The sequence below is a fragment of the Chiloscyllium punctatum genome, chromosome 37, assembly GCF_047496795.1.
Source record: "Chiloscyllium punctatum isolate Juve2018m chromosome 37, sChiPun1.3, whole genome shotgun sequence".
Taxonomy (NCBI): Eukaryota; Metazoa; Chordata; class Chondrichthyes; order Orectolobiformes; family Hemiscylliidae; genus Chiloscyllium; species Chiloscyllium punctatum.
This window is the reverse complement of record NC_092775.1, coordinates 54,756,226-54,770,909: the sequence shown is the minus strand read 5'-3', so window position 1 is coordinate 54,770,909 and position 14,684 is coordinate 54,756,226. Positions and strand designations below refer to the sequence as shown.

General features: G+C 40.0%; 1 protein-coding gene across 3 annotated transcripts in view; it reads right to left on the bottom strand.

Moving 5' to 3' along the window:
* Window positions 1-14,684, bottom strand: part of LOC140463118 (serine/threonine-protein phosphatase 4 regulatory subunit 1-like) — a 123,463-nt gene that overhangs the window by 46,426 nt on the left and 62,353 nt on the right. For all 3 annotated transcript variants that reach the window (XR_011954613.1, XM_072556848.1, XM_072556847.1), the window contains exons 9-11: window positions 14,203-14,361; window positions 13,495-13,628; window positions 6,561-7,135 (exon numbers count right to left, since the gene is read on the bottom strand). Coding sequence is in view for 2 of the 3 variants with exons in the window: in XM_072556848.1 (XP_072412949.1) it covers window positions 6,561-7,135; window positions 13,495-13,628; window positions 14,203-14,361 (868 nt within the window). In the remaining variant the exon portion in view is untranslated. The remainder of the gene's footprint in view (window positions 1-6,560; window positions 7,136-13,494; window positions 13,629-14,202; window positions 14,362-14,684) is intronic.

Sequence of the window (14,684 nt, the reverse complement as noted above, 5' to 3'; positions counted from 1 at the left end):
TTGTATAGGACTTTGGTTCAGCCACATTTGGAATACTGCATACAGTTCTGGTCACCGCATTACCAAAAGGATCTAGGTGCTTTGAAGAAGGTGCATAGGAGGTTCACCAGGTTGTTGCCTGGTATGGAGGGTGCTAGCTATGAAGAGAGGTTGAGTAGGCTAGGATTATTTTCATTAGAAAGGTGAAGGTTGAAGGGGGACCTGATTGAGGTCTACAAAATCAGGAGAGGTACAGACAGAGTGGACAGCAAGAAGCTTTTTCCAAGAATGGGGGACTCAATTACCAGGGGTCACGAGTTCTAGGTTAGAGGGGAAAAGTTTAAGGGAGAATTGTGCTGAAAGTTCTTGACACAGAGGGCGTTGGGTGCCAGGAATGCATTGCCTCTTTGTAGAGGTGGGCATGATAGCGTCATTTAAGATATATCTAGATAGATATATGAAAGGGCAGGGAGCAGAGCGACCCAGATCCTTAGAAAATAGGAGACAAGTTTAGATAGAGGATCTGGATTGGCGCAGGCTTGGAGGGCTGAAGGGCCGTTCCTGTGCTGTAATTTTCTTTGTTCTAACACTGCAGTGTCTCCTTAGTACTGATAGAATGTCAAACTGGATTAAGTACTAAAACCCTAGAGATTGGGCATTGGATTCAAACCTAAGGAACAGGAATACCACAAACTGAGCTCAGCTGACATGGATAAAAAACAAGAATACTTACTGTTCAACAGGAAATATTTTATACGAGGGTAAGGCTATGCAGGAATGTTGTCAGGAAACAATTCACATAAATGGTAGTGGAAGTTTGTACGTTTCCCAAAAATCTGATTGGCCTAGGTCATTTGAATATATTTTAAGTTCAAGACTGAAAATGTTTTGTAAAGGATAAATGTACAGTGGTCTCGACGAAAATATTAAGCTATAGCTAATTAAACGTTATTAAGGGACTGAGCAGGCTACTTTTCCCTTCCTCCAAGCTGTAGAAGAACATGACAAAAGAATACCCATTGATTTTTAAATGCAGTTAGGATACATACAGAGAGACAAACCCCTGGATCCCATTAAAAAGAGGACAATGCAAATCTTATGATACTCTTTTTGACTCTTGAATGTAGAGAACGGTTATATATCCTGGGAATTGTGACACAAATGCCTGCTGATGGCTGGAGGCCAAGTCTAAAACCTCCAGAGTTGGCCTTCTTACAGAAAGTATAGAAAGTAACGTCCAATCACACTAAATGTCATTGCATCAGCTATTCTCTCAAGTCAGATGGCCGGAATTGAAAACTTCAAAGTGAGATGCTGCACACAGTTGTGTAAAACAGGATTAATCATAGCACATATGGCCACAATTTGCTTGCCTTTTGAGATCAGCAAAAGGGCCTTGTAAGGAACTTTGAGACATAGACTGAATTAGAAATGATTTTAGCCAGTTACATGTTTCATCCTTCCTTTTGCAGCTAAATATCTAAGGTAGGAACCCGACCAGAAAAGATAACTGGCAGCCAGAAAATACAAGTCACAAAGTAAGGTTACCCTGAAAAAGGCTGTTGAAAAAGAGATAGTATCAGAAGTCCTATGAATGTGATTACAACATAGCAAAAAAATTAGAACAAGCATTGGCCTTTCTGTACAATATCATGAGGCTTGCTTCAGTTCCTCAAGTCAGTATTTAGCAGAATAAAAATGAGTATTAGTGCACTAACATAGCATACCCACACGTGCTTCTGATGCATGCACCCTCTTGAAATTTAAAAGAACTACCAGCAAACAAGAACATTGACAAAATTCTCATCGACACTCAATTTATCTTCACCCTATATTGGTGGAGAAGATTTGCTTGATTAAACTTCAGTTAGACATGTTGACAGGTCAAAGTTTCATTTGTACGAATAAACCTGTATGGAGCGAACGAGTAGAAAATCTGCTTGAAAATTTCAGTGCGTGAGTAAAAACAGACTGATGAAAGCAAGCAGAACCTAAAATTCTTTTCTCCACTATAACAGTTGTACTGGAGGTGATAAAGCACTCGACTGTACCCGAATCGCCACGTGAAGGAAAGAAAAGTAAGTGATAGCTGTTAACACATGATGGGCTCCAGCAGAACTTTCAGGAAACACACTTGAGCATTAAGCATTTGCGCAGCCATTAGAATTCAGTGTGATGGCGTATGCGTATTCTTAACTGGTCTCAAGTAGAGCACTGCAGTTAGTTTCAGTGTCCTTTTGTTTAAGAGCGAGATTAAAAAACACAGTAACTTCTGCCCGGTAGAAGTTTAATGATTCTGATTTCCACTGGAAAGGGCAGAAATGTACATACTAGGCAAGGAGCAGGATCACCTGTGAGACAGACAGCCCTCATAGCCTGCACTTTGTTAGACTGGACACTTGGACAAGGTCAGGAAGTCAGCTACGGGTTTTAAAAAAGGCAAGTGGTAGAAAAATGTGTGGATAAATTGGAGTCAGGCACAGCAATGGGAGCAGAAAGACAAAGCGTTATCAGCAACAATGCAGTAAGTAGAAGTACCAAAATAAGCACAGACTGCTTTAAGTACAGGTTGCAGGAAAATGACCAGATTACTAGTAACAGGTGCGCACCACAATTTGAAAAGGAAAAACCAACAAATGGATGGAACAATTAAAGCTGGGAAAGAGAGAAAGAAATTAGATGAGACATTCAGACAAGTTGAGACAGATTTTGTGGAGTTTTGATAACATGTCCTTTGTTTGGAGAACACTGGTAAACATGCTATGGTAAGTCTTTATAAAATTCACTCATGGGACAAGGGTGTCTCTGGCTAGGCCAGCACTTGTTGTTCATTCCTGATTGCCCAAAGATGAGCCAAACACATAGCTGAAGGTCTGGAGTCACATATAGGGCAGATCAGGTAAGGATGACAGATTTTCTTCCCTAAAGGACATTGGTAAACCAGATGAGTTTTTATGACAATCAGCATTGGTTTCATGGTAATCAGACCCTTAATTCCAGATTCTTTATTGAATTCAAATTCCATCATCTGCTAGAGCAGGATCTGAACCAGCCCCCAGAACATCAGCTGAGTTTCTGGATTAACAGCAATAATACCACTAGGCCATTACTTCCCCACAAGAGTCTTCTATTAAAGTGAGGTTATAATTTGAGAATTATTTTGGAAACCCTACCGTCATACGAGCATAGATTGTGTCTTTACACATTTTTGTAAATGCTATTTGAGCGAAGAAAAACAGCAAGCCATGTTTGACTAGCACAACAGACTCAACGGGCTAAAATGACCCAATTCTACTCCTATATCATATTGTCTAAGTGAAACCATTATGAAAACATGGTGAGAAAGAATTACCATTAACGGCAGATTGACATATGGTACAGGGATAAGTTACCTTTACTAAAAGTTTGTAATTTGTGGTTCATTCCAAAACCAGCTCAAATTGCATCCAAAAGTAATGCCAAATAAAAGAGAACGTAGAAAATAGAATCTAAAACAGCACAGTACAGGTACAGACCCTTCAGCCCACCATGACTGTTCCAACCACGATGCCATTCTAAACTACAGTCATAGAAATGTACAGCACAGAAACAAATCCTTCGGTGCAACTCATCCATGCCGACCAGATATCCCAACCCAATCTAGTCCCACCTGCCAGCACCCGGCCCATATCCCTCTAAACCTCTCCTATTCATATACCCACCCAGATGCCTTTTAGATGTTGCAATTGTACTGGACTTCACCACTTCCTCTGACAGCTCATTCCACACACGTACCATCCTCTGCATGAAAAGGTTACCCCTTAGGTCTCTTTTATATCTCCCCCCACCTCACCCTAAACTTATGCTCTCTAATTCCCATTTTCTAGCCGCCCTTTTACTTGTGAACATCTGCCCCCAATAAACTTTTGAAAGTTCTTGCCTCATACCATCAAAATTGGCCTTTCTCCAATTTAGAACATCAACTTTTAGAACTGGTCTATCCTTTTCCATCACTATTTTAAAACTAATAGAATTATGGTCGCTGGCCCCAAAGTGCTCCCCCACTGACACCTCAGTCACCTGCCCTTATTTCCCAAGAGTAGGTCAAATTTTGCACCTTGTCTAGTAGGTACATCCACATACTGAATCAGAAAATTTTCCTGTACACACTTAGCAAATTCCTCTCCATCTAAACCCTTAACACTATGGCAGTCCCAGTCTATGTTTGGAAAGTTAAAATTCCCGACCATAATCAACCTATTATTCTCACAGATAGCTGAGATCTCCTTATTAATTTGTTTCTCAATTTTCCTCTGACTATTACGAGATCTATAATACAATCCCAATAAGGTGATCATCTCATTCTTATTTCTCAGTTCCACCCAAATAACTTCCCTGCATGTATTTCTGGGAATATCCTCCCTCAGTACAGCTGTAATGCAATCCCTGATCAAAAACGCTACTCCCCCTTCTCTCTTGCCTCCCTTTCTGTCCTTCCTGTAGGATTTGTATCCTGGAACATTAGGTTGCCAATCCTGTCTATTCCTGAGCCATGTTTCTGTAATTGCTATGATATTCCAGTCCCATGTTTCTAACCATGCCCTGAGTTCATTTGCCTTCTTGTTAGACCTCTTACAATGCAGTTTAATTTATCAGTCCTATCTTGTTCTCTGCTTTGTCCCTGTCTGCCCTGACTGTTTGACTCACTCCTTTGTTCTCGAATATACCAGTCTTAGACTGAAATCTTTCCTCACTGCCTCCCTGGGCCCCACCCCCCTCACCTTACTAGCTTAAAGCCTCCCGAGCAGCTCTAGCAAATCTCCCTGCCAGTATCTTAGTCCCCTTCCAATTTAGCTGCAATCCGTCCTTCTTGTACAGGTTACTTCTACCCCAAAACAGCTTCCAATGATCTAAAAATGTGAATCCTTCTCCCATACACCAGCTCCTCAGCCATGCATTCATCTGCTCTACTGTCCTATTCTTGCCCTCACTAGCTCATCGAACTGGCAGTAATCCAGATTCTCGAGGACCTCCTTTTTAAATTCCTGTCTAACTCTCCGCAATCTTCCTTCAGAATCTCAACCTTTTCTCCTTCCTGTGTTATTGGAACCAATGTGTACAATTACCTTCTGCTGGCCTTTGAGAACATTCTTCACCCTCTCCGAGACATCCTTGATCCTGGCACCAGGGAAGCAACACACCATTCTGCTTTTTTGCTGCTGGCCACAGGAATGTCTGTCTGTACCTTGGACGAGAGAGTCCCCTAACACAATCAATCTATTGGAACCAGACGTACTCCTCATTGCATTAGAGCCAGTCTCAATACTGGAAACTTGGCTGTTCATGTTACGTTCCCCTGAGAATCCATCATCACCTACATTTTCCACAACAGCATACTTGTTTGAAATGGGGATAGCCACAGAAGACTCCTGCACCACCTGCCTACCTCTCTTAACTTTCCTGGAGTTAACCCATCTACGTGACTGTATCTGAGACTTTCACCTCCTTCCTATAACTGCCATCCATCACATCCCCTTGCTCTTGTAGATTCCTCTCACTGCCTCTCCAACCGATCCATTTGATCTGATAGGATTCATAACCAACGGCATTTATTGCAGATAAAATCCTCAGTACTTGTAAACTCTCCCTAAACTCCCACATCCAACAAGAAGAGCATATCACTCTACTCAAAGCCATTTTTGCTTCTTTCAATCTACAGACCCAGAAAATAGCACTGTCTTATTCCACTACAAAACACTGCTCCAGGTTAAATCAATACTCATGCTTATATTTTAAGTTTAATCAAGAGACATCGCTCAATAAAACATTGATTCAAGAACGAACCCACTCTACCTCACTACTGCAGACTTATTTTAAGGTCACGCTTAAAATCTACTTATCTGCTTGTGTGCTGTGACCTCTCCCAGACAGGTTCCGCCAAGATCAGTTGTGAATGTCATTGTTTTTTAATTTCCCCAGACACACTCCGATGTCCAGCGATGTATGAATTCAACAGCAAAGGCAGTAACTGCTAACTCTGTCAGTTAGCAGTGTGGGTTTCTTTCTCTCTCTCCTGCACTGACCTCACCATGTGCTTCCTTTGTCTGTTCTTCTCCCTTTTAAAAGTGCTGTTGTTTTGACTTTTTTTCTATCCAAAGTTCCAAAACTAATTTCATTTGCCTGCAAATGGGCTGTCTTCCTCTATTCCCTGCTTGTTCATTCGCCTGTCTAAATGCCTCTTAAAACTTTGCTATCATATCTACCACTTCCCCTGGCAGCACCTTCTAGGCAACTACCACTCACTTTAAACAAAAACATTCCCTGTACATCTCCTTTAAAAACTTTGACCACCTCGCTGACACCCCAGCAGCTTATTCCATTGCCTCAACCTTCATAGAGCTTGTAACTATGATAAACTTTACGTGGATATGACGAGCAGTTTGTGAAAATATGGTTTGAAACTGAAAATTTGTTTTGTTCATCTTAAAAATACTGCTGTACATAAGTGAACTGGTGTTCTCAAAGGTTTAACTAAAACTGCTAACTGGTCTGTGACAAATTGTTTCACAAAGAAATTACAGGAGACTTTATGACAACCATACCTTGGACATCAGGATCATCCAAGTGGGCCTGCAAAGTTTCCAGAACCTTCTCCAATTCATTGTTCCTTGTGAAGCCTTCGGTTAGTGACCCTGAAACGGAGGTGACCCTTTGATCCCGCTGGTCATCCTCAACCACTGATTGTAGCAGCTCTAAGTCAAAATTGATGTCAGGCAGAGGCTCTCGCCAATAAACAAATGAATTAAACAAGTCTCCAGAATGCTCCAAACTTAATGAAGGGGAAGTTGTACAAATCCTCTCAGTTTCTTCAGTAATTGCTACATCTGAACAATCATCTGTCAACACACATTTGCCTTTAACTTCTGCACAGTCCATAGCTGCCTGGTTACCTGTTGCAGAAGCAGGGTCAGTACTGTTTGAAGGCTTGGACAGTGACATTTTCATCTGATCCTCATGGCTGCCATTGCTTGTGCTTGGCTGACAGCTCCTATTAGTTTCTGATATCTCATCCTGCTGAGGCAAGCTATCCCTGCAACTTGACTCTACTTTCGTCAATGAAGTGGGATTCTGTAAAGTGCCTTGGCTTCGAATTTGAGACAACTCTCTGGACATAGCACTGAAACGAAAAGACATATGGTATAAAAAGTTGAATGAAACCACTTAACAGGAAATAACACATACCTGTAATCTGTCTTAAACTATAAGTGGCTGCAGTTTATACAGGTCCCAAGATACAATGCCTTTTTTACAGGATAAGTAAAATGTTAAAAGCAAATCTTAAGGTAGTACACAGGAAAGGAACAGACATGGTATAATTAGCATGGCATGCATTGCTCCTCATGCTCAGAGCCACTGTTTTCAGATATAATTGCTGACATAGATGGATCATGTTTCACCCACAGTGTTAATGTGCAGCAAATTCAGTGCATGAAAAAAACCATGGAGCTGGATCTAAAGCAAGAAGTGTTTCCCTAAATTAAAAGATATCAAATCTGTTGTTTTCAGTGAGTGATCTGGAAATAATGAATTTTAACAAAAACAGTTGCAGTGCAGAGAATTTGAGAGATTCAGAGGTTAAAAAAAGTTGTTTTTCATCTTAGTTTGATTCAGGTTTTTTAAATGGAAAGTAGTCCTCCTTTAAGTGCTTCATCATTCTATACTACACAGCAGAGAAAAAGCCAGCAAGAAAACAGTTTCTATTCTCCCAACATTCATTACCTCCCCGCAAACAACCTAATCCATTTGTTTTTCAGACTTAAACATATAACAAAGAACTGCGAATGCTAGAGATCTCAAACACAAAAACAGAAATTGTTGGAGAAACACAGGCACCACGTGTGGAAACAAACTGAGGTAATGTTTCGAGTCCACTGACCCATCTTCAGAAACATTTGAAGGCTCTAAAACGGTCTTCTCATTTCACAGGTGTTACCAGACCTGTTGAGTTTCTCGAGGAATTTTTGTTTTTGTGTTTTATAAAACTTGTTAGGGTGACATGATTCTGTCAACTCAACAAAAAAAAAGCATCAAAAACACTTACGTCCTAATTTTAGAAATAGAATGTCAACTGGCCAAAGGAAAATGCTGCTATGACAATAGAAACCATTCTTCAAAATCAGAATACAGTGGCAAACAAAAACCATATTATTAGATTAATGAGTACAGATGCATAAAAATTTGTAGATCTTTGATTATGCCGTTCTCATCTCACTTACAAACACCAAAAATTAAGGAATGCTTTTCACTAACAAGTGCAGGATCCCTGAAAAGTCAAAGCTCGTTGGAAAAGAACAGATTTATATTGTGCAATGTGAAAGCAAAAATAATGTTTCATCCCGAGCTGTGCGCCAGTCACTGCATTATCAATGGTATTCTCCCTTTGTGACAAACATAGTCATTTATTCGTGCACTGATACATTACAGCTGAACTAGTTCAGTTGGGAAACCATTAGACTGAAGACCTAAAGGTTCCTGGTTCAATGTTGGATTTCAGCAGCATCAGTGGTTGAGGGCTCTGGATCTGTTCTCAATGGAGTTTAGAAGGATGGAGGTGGGGAGGGGGCATCCGACTGACGACACAATCTCAGTGAAACCATGAGCTTTTAGAGGAGGAAGTTCTCCAGACTGAGCACGGTTAACCTGTGGAACTCATTCAGAGACAGTTAGATTCCTGATTGCTAAGGTGATCAGGGGTTACAAGGAAAAGGCTGAAGAATGAGATTGAGAAACACATCAGCCATGGCAGAGTAGACTTGATGGGCCAAGTGGTCCAATTCCACTCCTACATATTTATGGTCTTTGTATCTAAAAACATCTCAAACCTGTGCCCAGAGAGGCACAGAAACCTGAAAACACACAAAGCTGAAGGCTTTATGATCTTTGTGAGATTTAATTTTGATGTTGACGGGAACTTAACTTTCTACTAATGGCTAAATACACACAGTACAAATGTTGTCAAGACTGGCCAGGAGCCCCTTGCAGATTCCTGACTCTTTCCATTTTTCTGTATTTTCTCAATTTTTTTTAATGTAGAAATGCCAAACTCACAACACAGGTTTAGGGTAATTTAAATATTCTTCTCTAGTTTAGCCCTCATTTAATTACCTCTATACAAGCTTTCAGCAGGAGGTGACTGTGTTTGTCCAGGTTAATTTGTCTATTGGATTTGCCCTTCAAATCAATAAATCAATAAAGTAGGGATTCAGTTTGTAAGCTATAGAACTATCCAGAAAGCATTTTCAGAGCTTTTCAGTAGGAGCTGAAACATACCAGTTTTACATGGGAACGTAGCAGGTTAGAAAATGAGAAAAGAATTTAGCAAAACTTGGGAGGAAAGAAAGCAAGAAGGAAAATAAGTAGAACGATGTCGTATGTGGCTGATTACAAACTTAAGAGTTGATATACAGGTGTGCAGAAGGCATGGTTATTAATTTATTTAACAAAAGGTTTCAAGGATAAAACATATAGGAGGTTGTGAGGTGACCTTATAGAGGTTTATAAAATCATGAAGGGAATAGATAAGGTGAATGTCATTTGCCTAAGGTGGGGGGATTTCAAGGCCAAGGGGACATTTTTTTAAAGTGAAAGGAAAAGGGTTTTAAAGAGTCATGAGGGGCAATTCTTTTTTTTTACACAGAGTAGTTCATATGTGGAATAAAATCCCAAAGAAAATGATGGATGCAGGTATAGTTACAATGTTTAAACGACATTTAGATAAGCTCATGAATAAGAAGTGTTTGGAGGGATATGGGCCAAGTGCAGACAGGTGGGACAAGTTTATTTTAGGATTATGGTCAGTAGGGTCTTTGTGATTCTAAGACTCTGTGTCAATTACTTTAACTTTGGCAGTGGAAAGGTTACAGAATTGAAATCCCTGGACAAAATAAACAGTCAATTAGACATCTGTATATTAATTAAGGAAACTGACACAGTTTTTTAAAAAGGCAAATTTTGTGTAGCTTATTCAGACAGAGTCAAGTGTTGAAAATAATACAAGAATTAAGACAAGGGTCGATTCCAAAAGTGACATATGAAGAAAAGTGATCTTTGGAGCTTGTAGGACTGGCTGAGAAATGTTTGAAAAAGCATGCAGGATTCTGGGGCAGAGTGTATAGAAGCATGAAAGTTAAAATGAACACTTATAAAATATTGGTGCAGCTTCACCTGGAGAATGGTGTCCAATTTTGGGGAGGATATAAATATTTTGAACAAGAGTACAGAAAGGACAATGATTCCAGAAATGATGGACATCAGCTATGTGGTTACAGTGGAGTTTTGTTTGAGCTCCTGACAAGAAATCTGACAGAAATGTTCAAAATCATGGTAGTGGTCCAGACAAAAAAGTAACACGCTATCATTGGCAAAAGGATCACGGACTAGGGAACATAGATTTCAAGTAACAGGATATGACATTGAATGCATTGTCTGAAAGGAAGAAGAAGTTTTCTTCTGTGTTTCATAAGGTAATTAGGATAAACATCTAAAGGCAAAGTCGTATGAAAATGGGAAAAGCCAAGGGGGTGGAAGCAACTAAATTTATTTACAAGAGAGCTTGTGCAGAGTTAATGGGTTGATACATGTACTACTTTTCAATACAATGTGGTGGGAGGGGCAGAGCAGTGGAGAGACAGAGAGAGAAAGAACATGAAGGAGGGAGGAAGTTGCAGAATTACATTTTATTTTGCTCAAAATCTGCATGAATACATGTGAGACTTTATAATACTCTTTTTTAGAAATAGAATCAGTCTGAACATTGGGACACAGACAACCTCATACAGGGCACCTCACACCTTCAATGATCTGGGCCAACATGACACCTATTGTTAAAGTTGTCTTGAGAATGTAACTTTTATAAAAGTAGTTCTGAGGTTTACATATGAAAGAACTGAAAGCAACAAGGTCATTCTAAAAGATGAAAGACTTAAACAATTCGGGTCTTTTTCAATATATAATTTCAGCTGCATCACACTGTAAATGTTTGCTATAAATTCTGTGTCTCACGATCTTGTACTCTACAACCATCTGATGAAGAAGCAGTGCTTCGAAAGCTCATGCTTCCAAATAAACCTATTGGACTATAATCTGGTGTTGTATGATTTTTAACTTTGTAAACTAGTTATGATAACCTCCAGCAGTCCTCACTTTCTGCTATGGTAACAATAGCTTCAGTCCTGTTTTGCTCCTTTGAGAGGTGCCAGTCTGCCTTGTTACTTAAGAGTCAAGCATGTGTAGCTATTTCCTGCTGTATAGTCTGGGTGTGCTCACCCCAAAATCAACTAATTTACCTTGTGATTGAATATTTTGGCATAGCTGTGTCAGACAAGAAAGTTCCATTTTATTTAGACTGGTCACATTTCTTTTATTCACATATTTCATATCAGAGCAAAGCAGAAATAGCTTAGAAGATGCTGGAACTGCTGTCAAAAATGATGGTCCAAATTTCAGACCAGAATTTAGTGTATAATTATCGTTCAGGTCAGCAATTGGCAGCAAAACAATTTGCCACCTTCATCGGAGTCTGACACGGACTTTCGTTATGGCAGAACCATGCACTTCCTCCTCTTGAACGCAGTCTACAAATCTGTGTTGTTGACATATCAAGAGTATTCTTGCAGAATGTACATAACTTTGAAAAGCACACATGTTCAACAAAAAAGGTACTACAGTTAGAACAATAAAATTAGGAATGAAGTGTGTTGTCAGACAGAAGAATAAAGCCCAAAGTCCTTTCTGCTACTTGCCAATTTATAAACATGATCTACCTCATTAATTCGAGGGGACAGCACCATGAAAATGCTTTCTCTCACACATTGGGGGCCAGTTCCTCACATTGGGAGAGAGTCAGAGTCAGGGAGCACAGAAACAGGTGCTCAACTCATCAATACAGATTAAGTATCACAACCTAAGCTAATCCAATTTGCCTGCATTTGAACCATATCTCTCCAAGTCTTTCATATCCATGTATCTTTCAGAAAGTCTTTTAAATGTTGCAGTTGTACCCACCTCTACCACTTCCTCTAGCACCTTGTTCCATATATGCTCCACCCTCTGTGTGAAAAGGTTACGTCTCTGATTCCTTTTAAATCTTTTCCCTTTCACCTTGCCCTCTAGTTTTGGACTCCCTTAACCTGGGGCAAAGACCTTGGCTATTCACCTTACCTATGCCCTTCATTACTGTATAACCCTCTAAGAGGTCACCCCTCAGCTTCCCAAGTTCCAGGGAAAAAAAGGCTCAACCTATCCAGCCTCTTCTTTTAACTCAAATCTTCCAGTCTTGGTAACACCTTTGTAAAGGGTGGCATGGTGGCTCAGTGATTGGCATTGCTGCCTCACAGCACCAGGGGACCTGGGTTTGATTCCTGCCTCTAGCCACTATCTGTGTGGAGTTTGCACATTCTCCCAGTGTCTGCTGGGTTTCCTCCCACAGTACAAAAAATATGCAGATTGGGTGAATTGGCCATGCTTAATCGACCATATTGTTAGGTCCATTAATCAGGGGTAAATGTAGGGTACTAAGGTAGTGGAATGGGTCTGGGCGGGTTACTTTTTGGTGGTTCGGTGTAGACTTGTTGGGCCAATGACCTGTTTCTACACTGTAGGGAATCTAATCTAATCTAATCTAAATCTTTCCTGCACGCTTTCCAGTTTAATAACATCCATCCCATAGCAGGGAAACCAAAATTATGTGCAGTACTCAAAATGTAGCCAAACCATTGTCTTGTACAGCTGTAATATGAAATCTTAACTCCTGTACTCAATGCTTCGACCAATGAAGGCAAGTATGCCAAGCACCTACTTCACCACCATGTCTATCTTCGACGCCATTTTAAAGGAACTATATACTTGATTCCCTAGGTGTCTCTGTTCAACAACATTACCCAGTGCCCTACCATAAACCAGGATAGGAATTAAACAGTTAATCTTACCAAAATGCAATACCTCGCACTTATCTGAATTAAACACTATCTACCATTCCTTAGCCCACTGGCTCAGTTGATCAAGATCCCTTTGTTGTGTTAGATAACTTTTTCACTATCAACCAATTTTGGTATCATCCACAAACCTATTAACTATGCCTCCTACATTCTGATCCAAATCATTTATATAAATGATCACGTGATAAATGAGGGGAGAAATAATTAATACAAACTATAACAAATATCTTTGAAAGGAAAATAATTCCCTATTTGAATAACAATAGCGTTCAAAGGTTGTATACCTGTCTTGAAGGAAGAAAATATCTTGTGGATTATAGGAGGATTTTGTACATTAGATAAAAAGAGTGATTACAATTAGCGGAAGAAAATAAAAGCTTAGTCAGAAATGTTTTGTTGGAGAGAAATTGGTTTGTCCTTAGTCCTCCCCTGCATTGGAAATGGTTATTCAGAACACAACTTTCTGCAGAAGCAGCAAGCAAGCATGAGCAATCTACCCCCTAAAGCCATAATTTAAGTACTGTCTGATCTGCATGCATACCTGACATCTGCACCGCTATTGTCCAGCTGTCTAATGCTCAGTGTACCATCCTCCTTGATATACAGGCCAGCACTAGATGGGTTGGCAAAAGTGGAGATAAATGGACCTAGAGACTGGAACGCAGCTTGGCGGACCTGGCAGGGTCAACAAAGTTTCAGTAAACGGATATCATTTTGTTAGAGCACTCTTCAGATTTAGAAGCTGAAGTTTACAATTACATGCGTTTGTTACACATCAAGTGGTACACACATCTCAGAACCGCAAAACAGCTAAATCAGGTTTGTTGGCAGGGCCGAAATGACATACTAAAACTTTTTCAGGTTTACTTAACCAATCTACAACCAAGATCACCATGCCCATGTGAGGCACCTCCAGAGTTCTTCAGGTTCAGTGAAGGGATAAATACATACAGGACAAGAATCTTTTTCCAAGTTGTCACCACTACAAAGTACATGGACTTGACCCAATCAGTAGCATTTTAACTGTTTATACTAGAGCCGAAGTCGCCCATTGATCTCCTTGAAACTGGATGCATGATATGGCAATAGCAGGTTATATGCAGCTTATAAAGCAAACATGCAGTTTACAATAGGTCAGAACATAAAGGCTCACTAGCTTTCAAGAAGTGCAGCAGGCTACCTGTTAAAACTTCTTTTCTACCACTGCTCTCTGAAATTATCCAAAGTGATTTCCCAAGGTGGTTCTTACCCATCTAGAAGGGTCACTGATGAGATTAATGAAAAGTGGGGAGAGTTTGGTCCTGCGAACCTCAGGAGTAACAGAGCAGGAAACCGCCATGAAGCATTCTGCACATGCTTTCCGAATGCCCCAAACATTGTCTGAGCACAGTTGGAAGAACCTGGGGATCTGAAATCAAGTACAATTTTGAGAGAGAAACAAAGGTTAGGGAACAAAAGCAGTTTAAAAAATGCTAGCCAATACACACAACAGGCCAGGGGTGCTGAGCTCTTTTGTCGGTTAAAAAAGTCTCAAAGCAGAAAAATACATCTAAGAAACAACTGAAAAATTCAAAACTTCAAAATAATAAATTACTTACTTTCAATATATTAGTAAGCATCTGTTCAATTGTCACTGGAGTCTTAAGAGTTCAAAGGTCACACATTTTACACCTTGTCAGAATAGTTCCAAAGTGCTTCAGATACAGTGGGTTTTTCTAAGTTTCAATTACT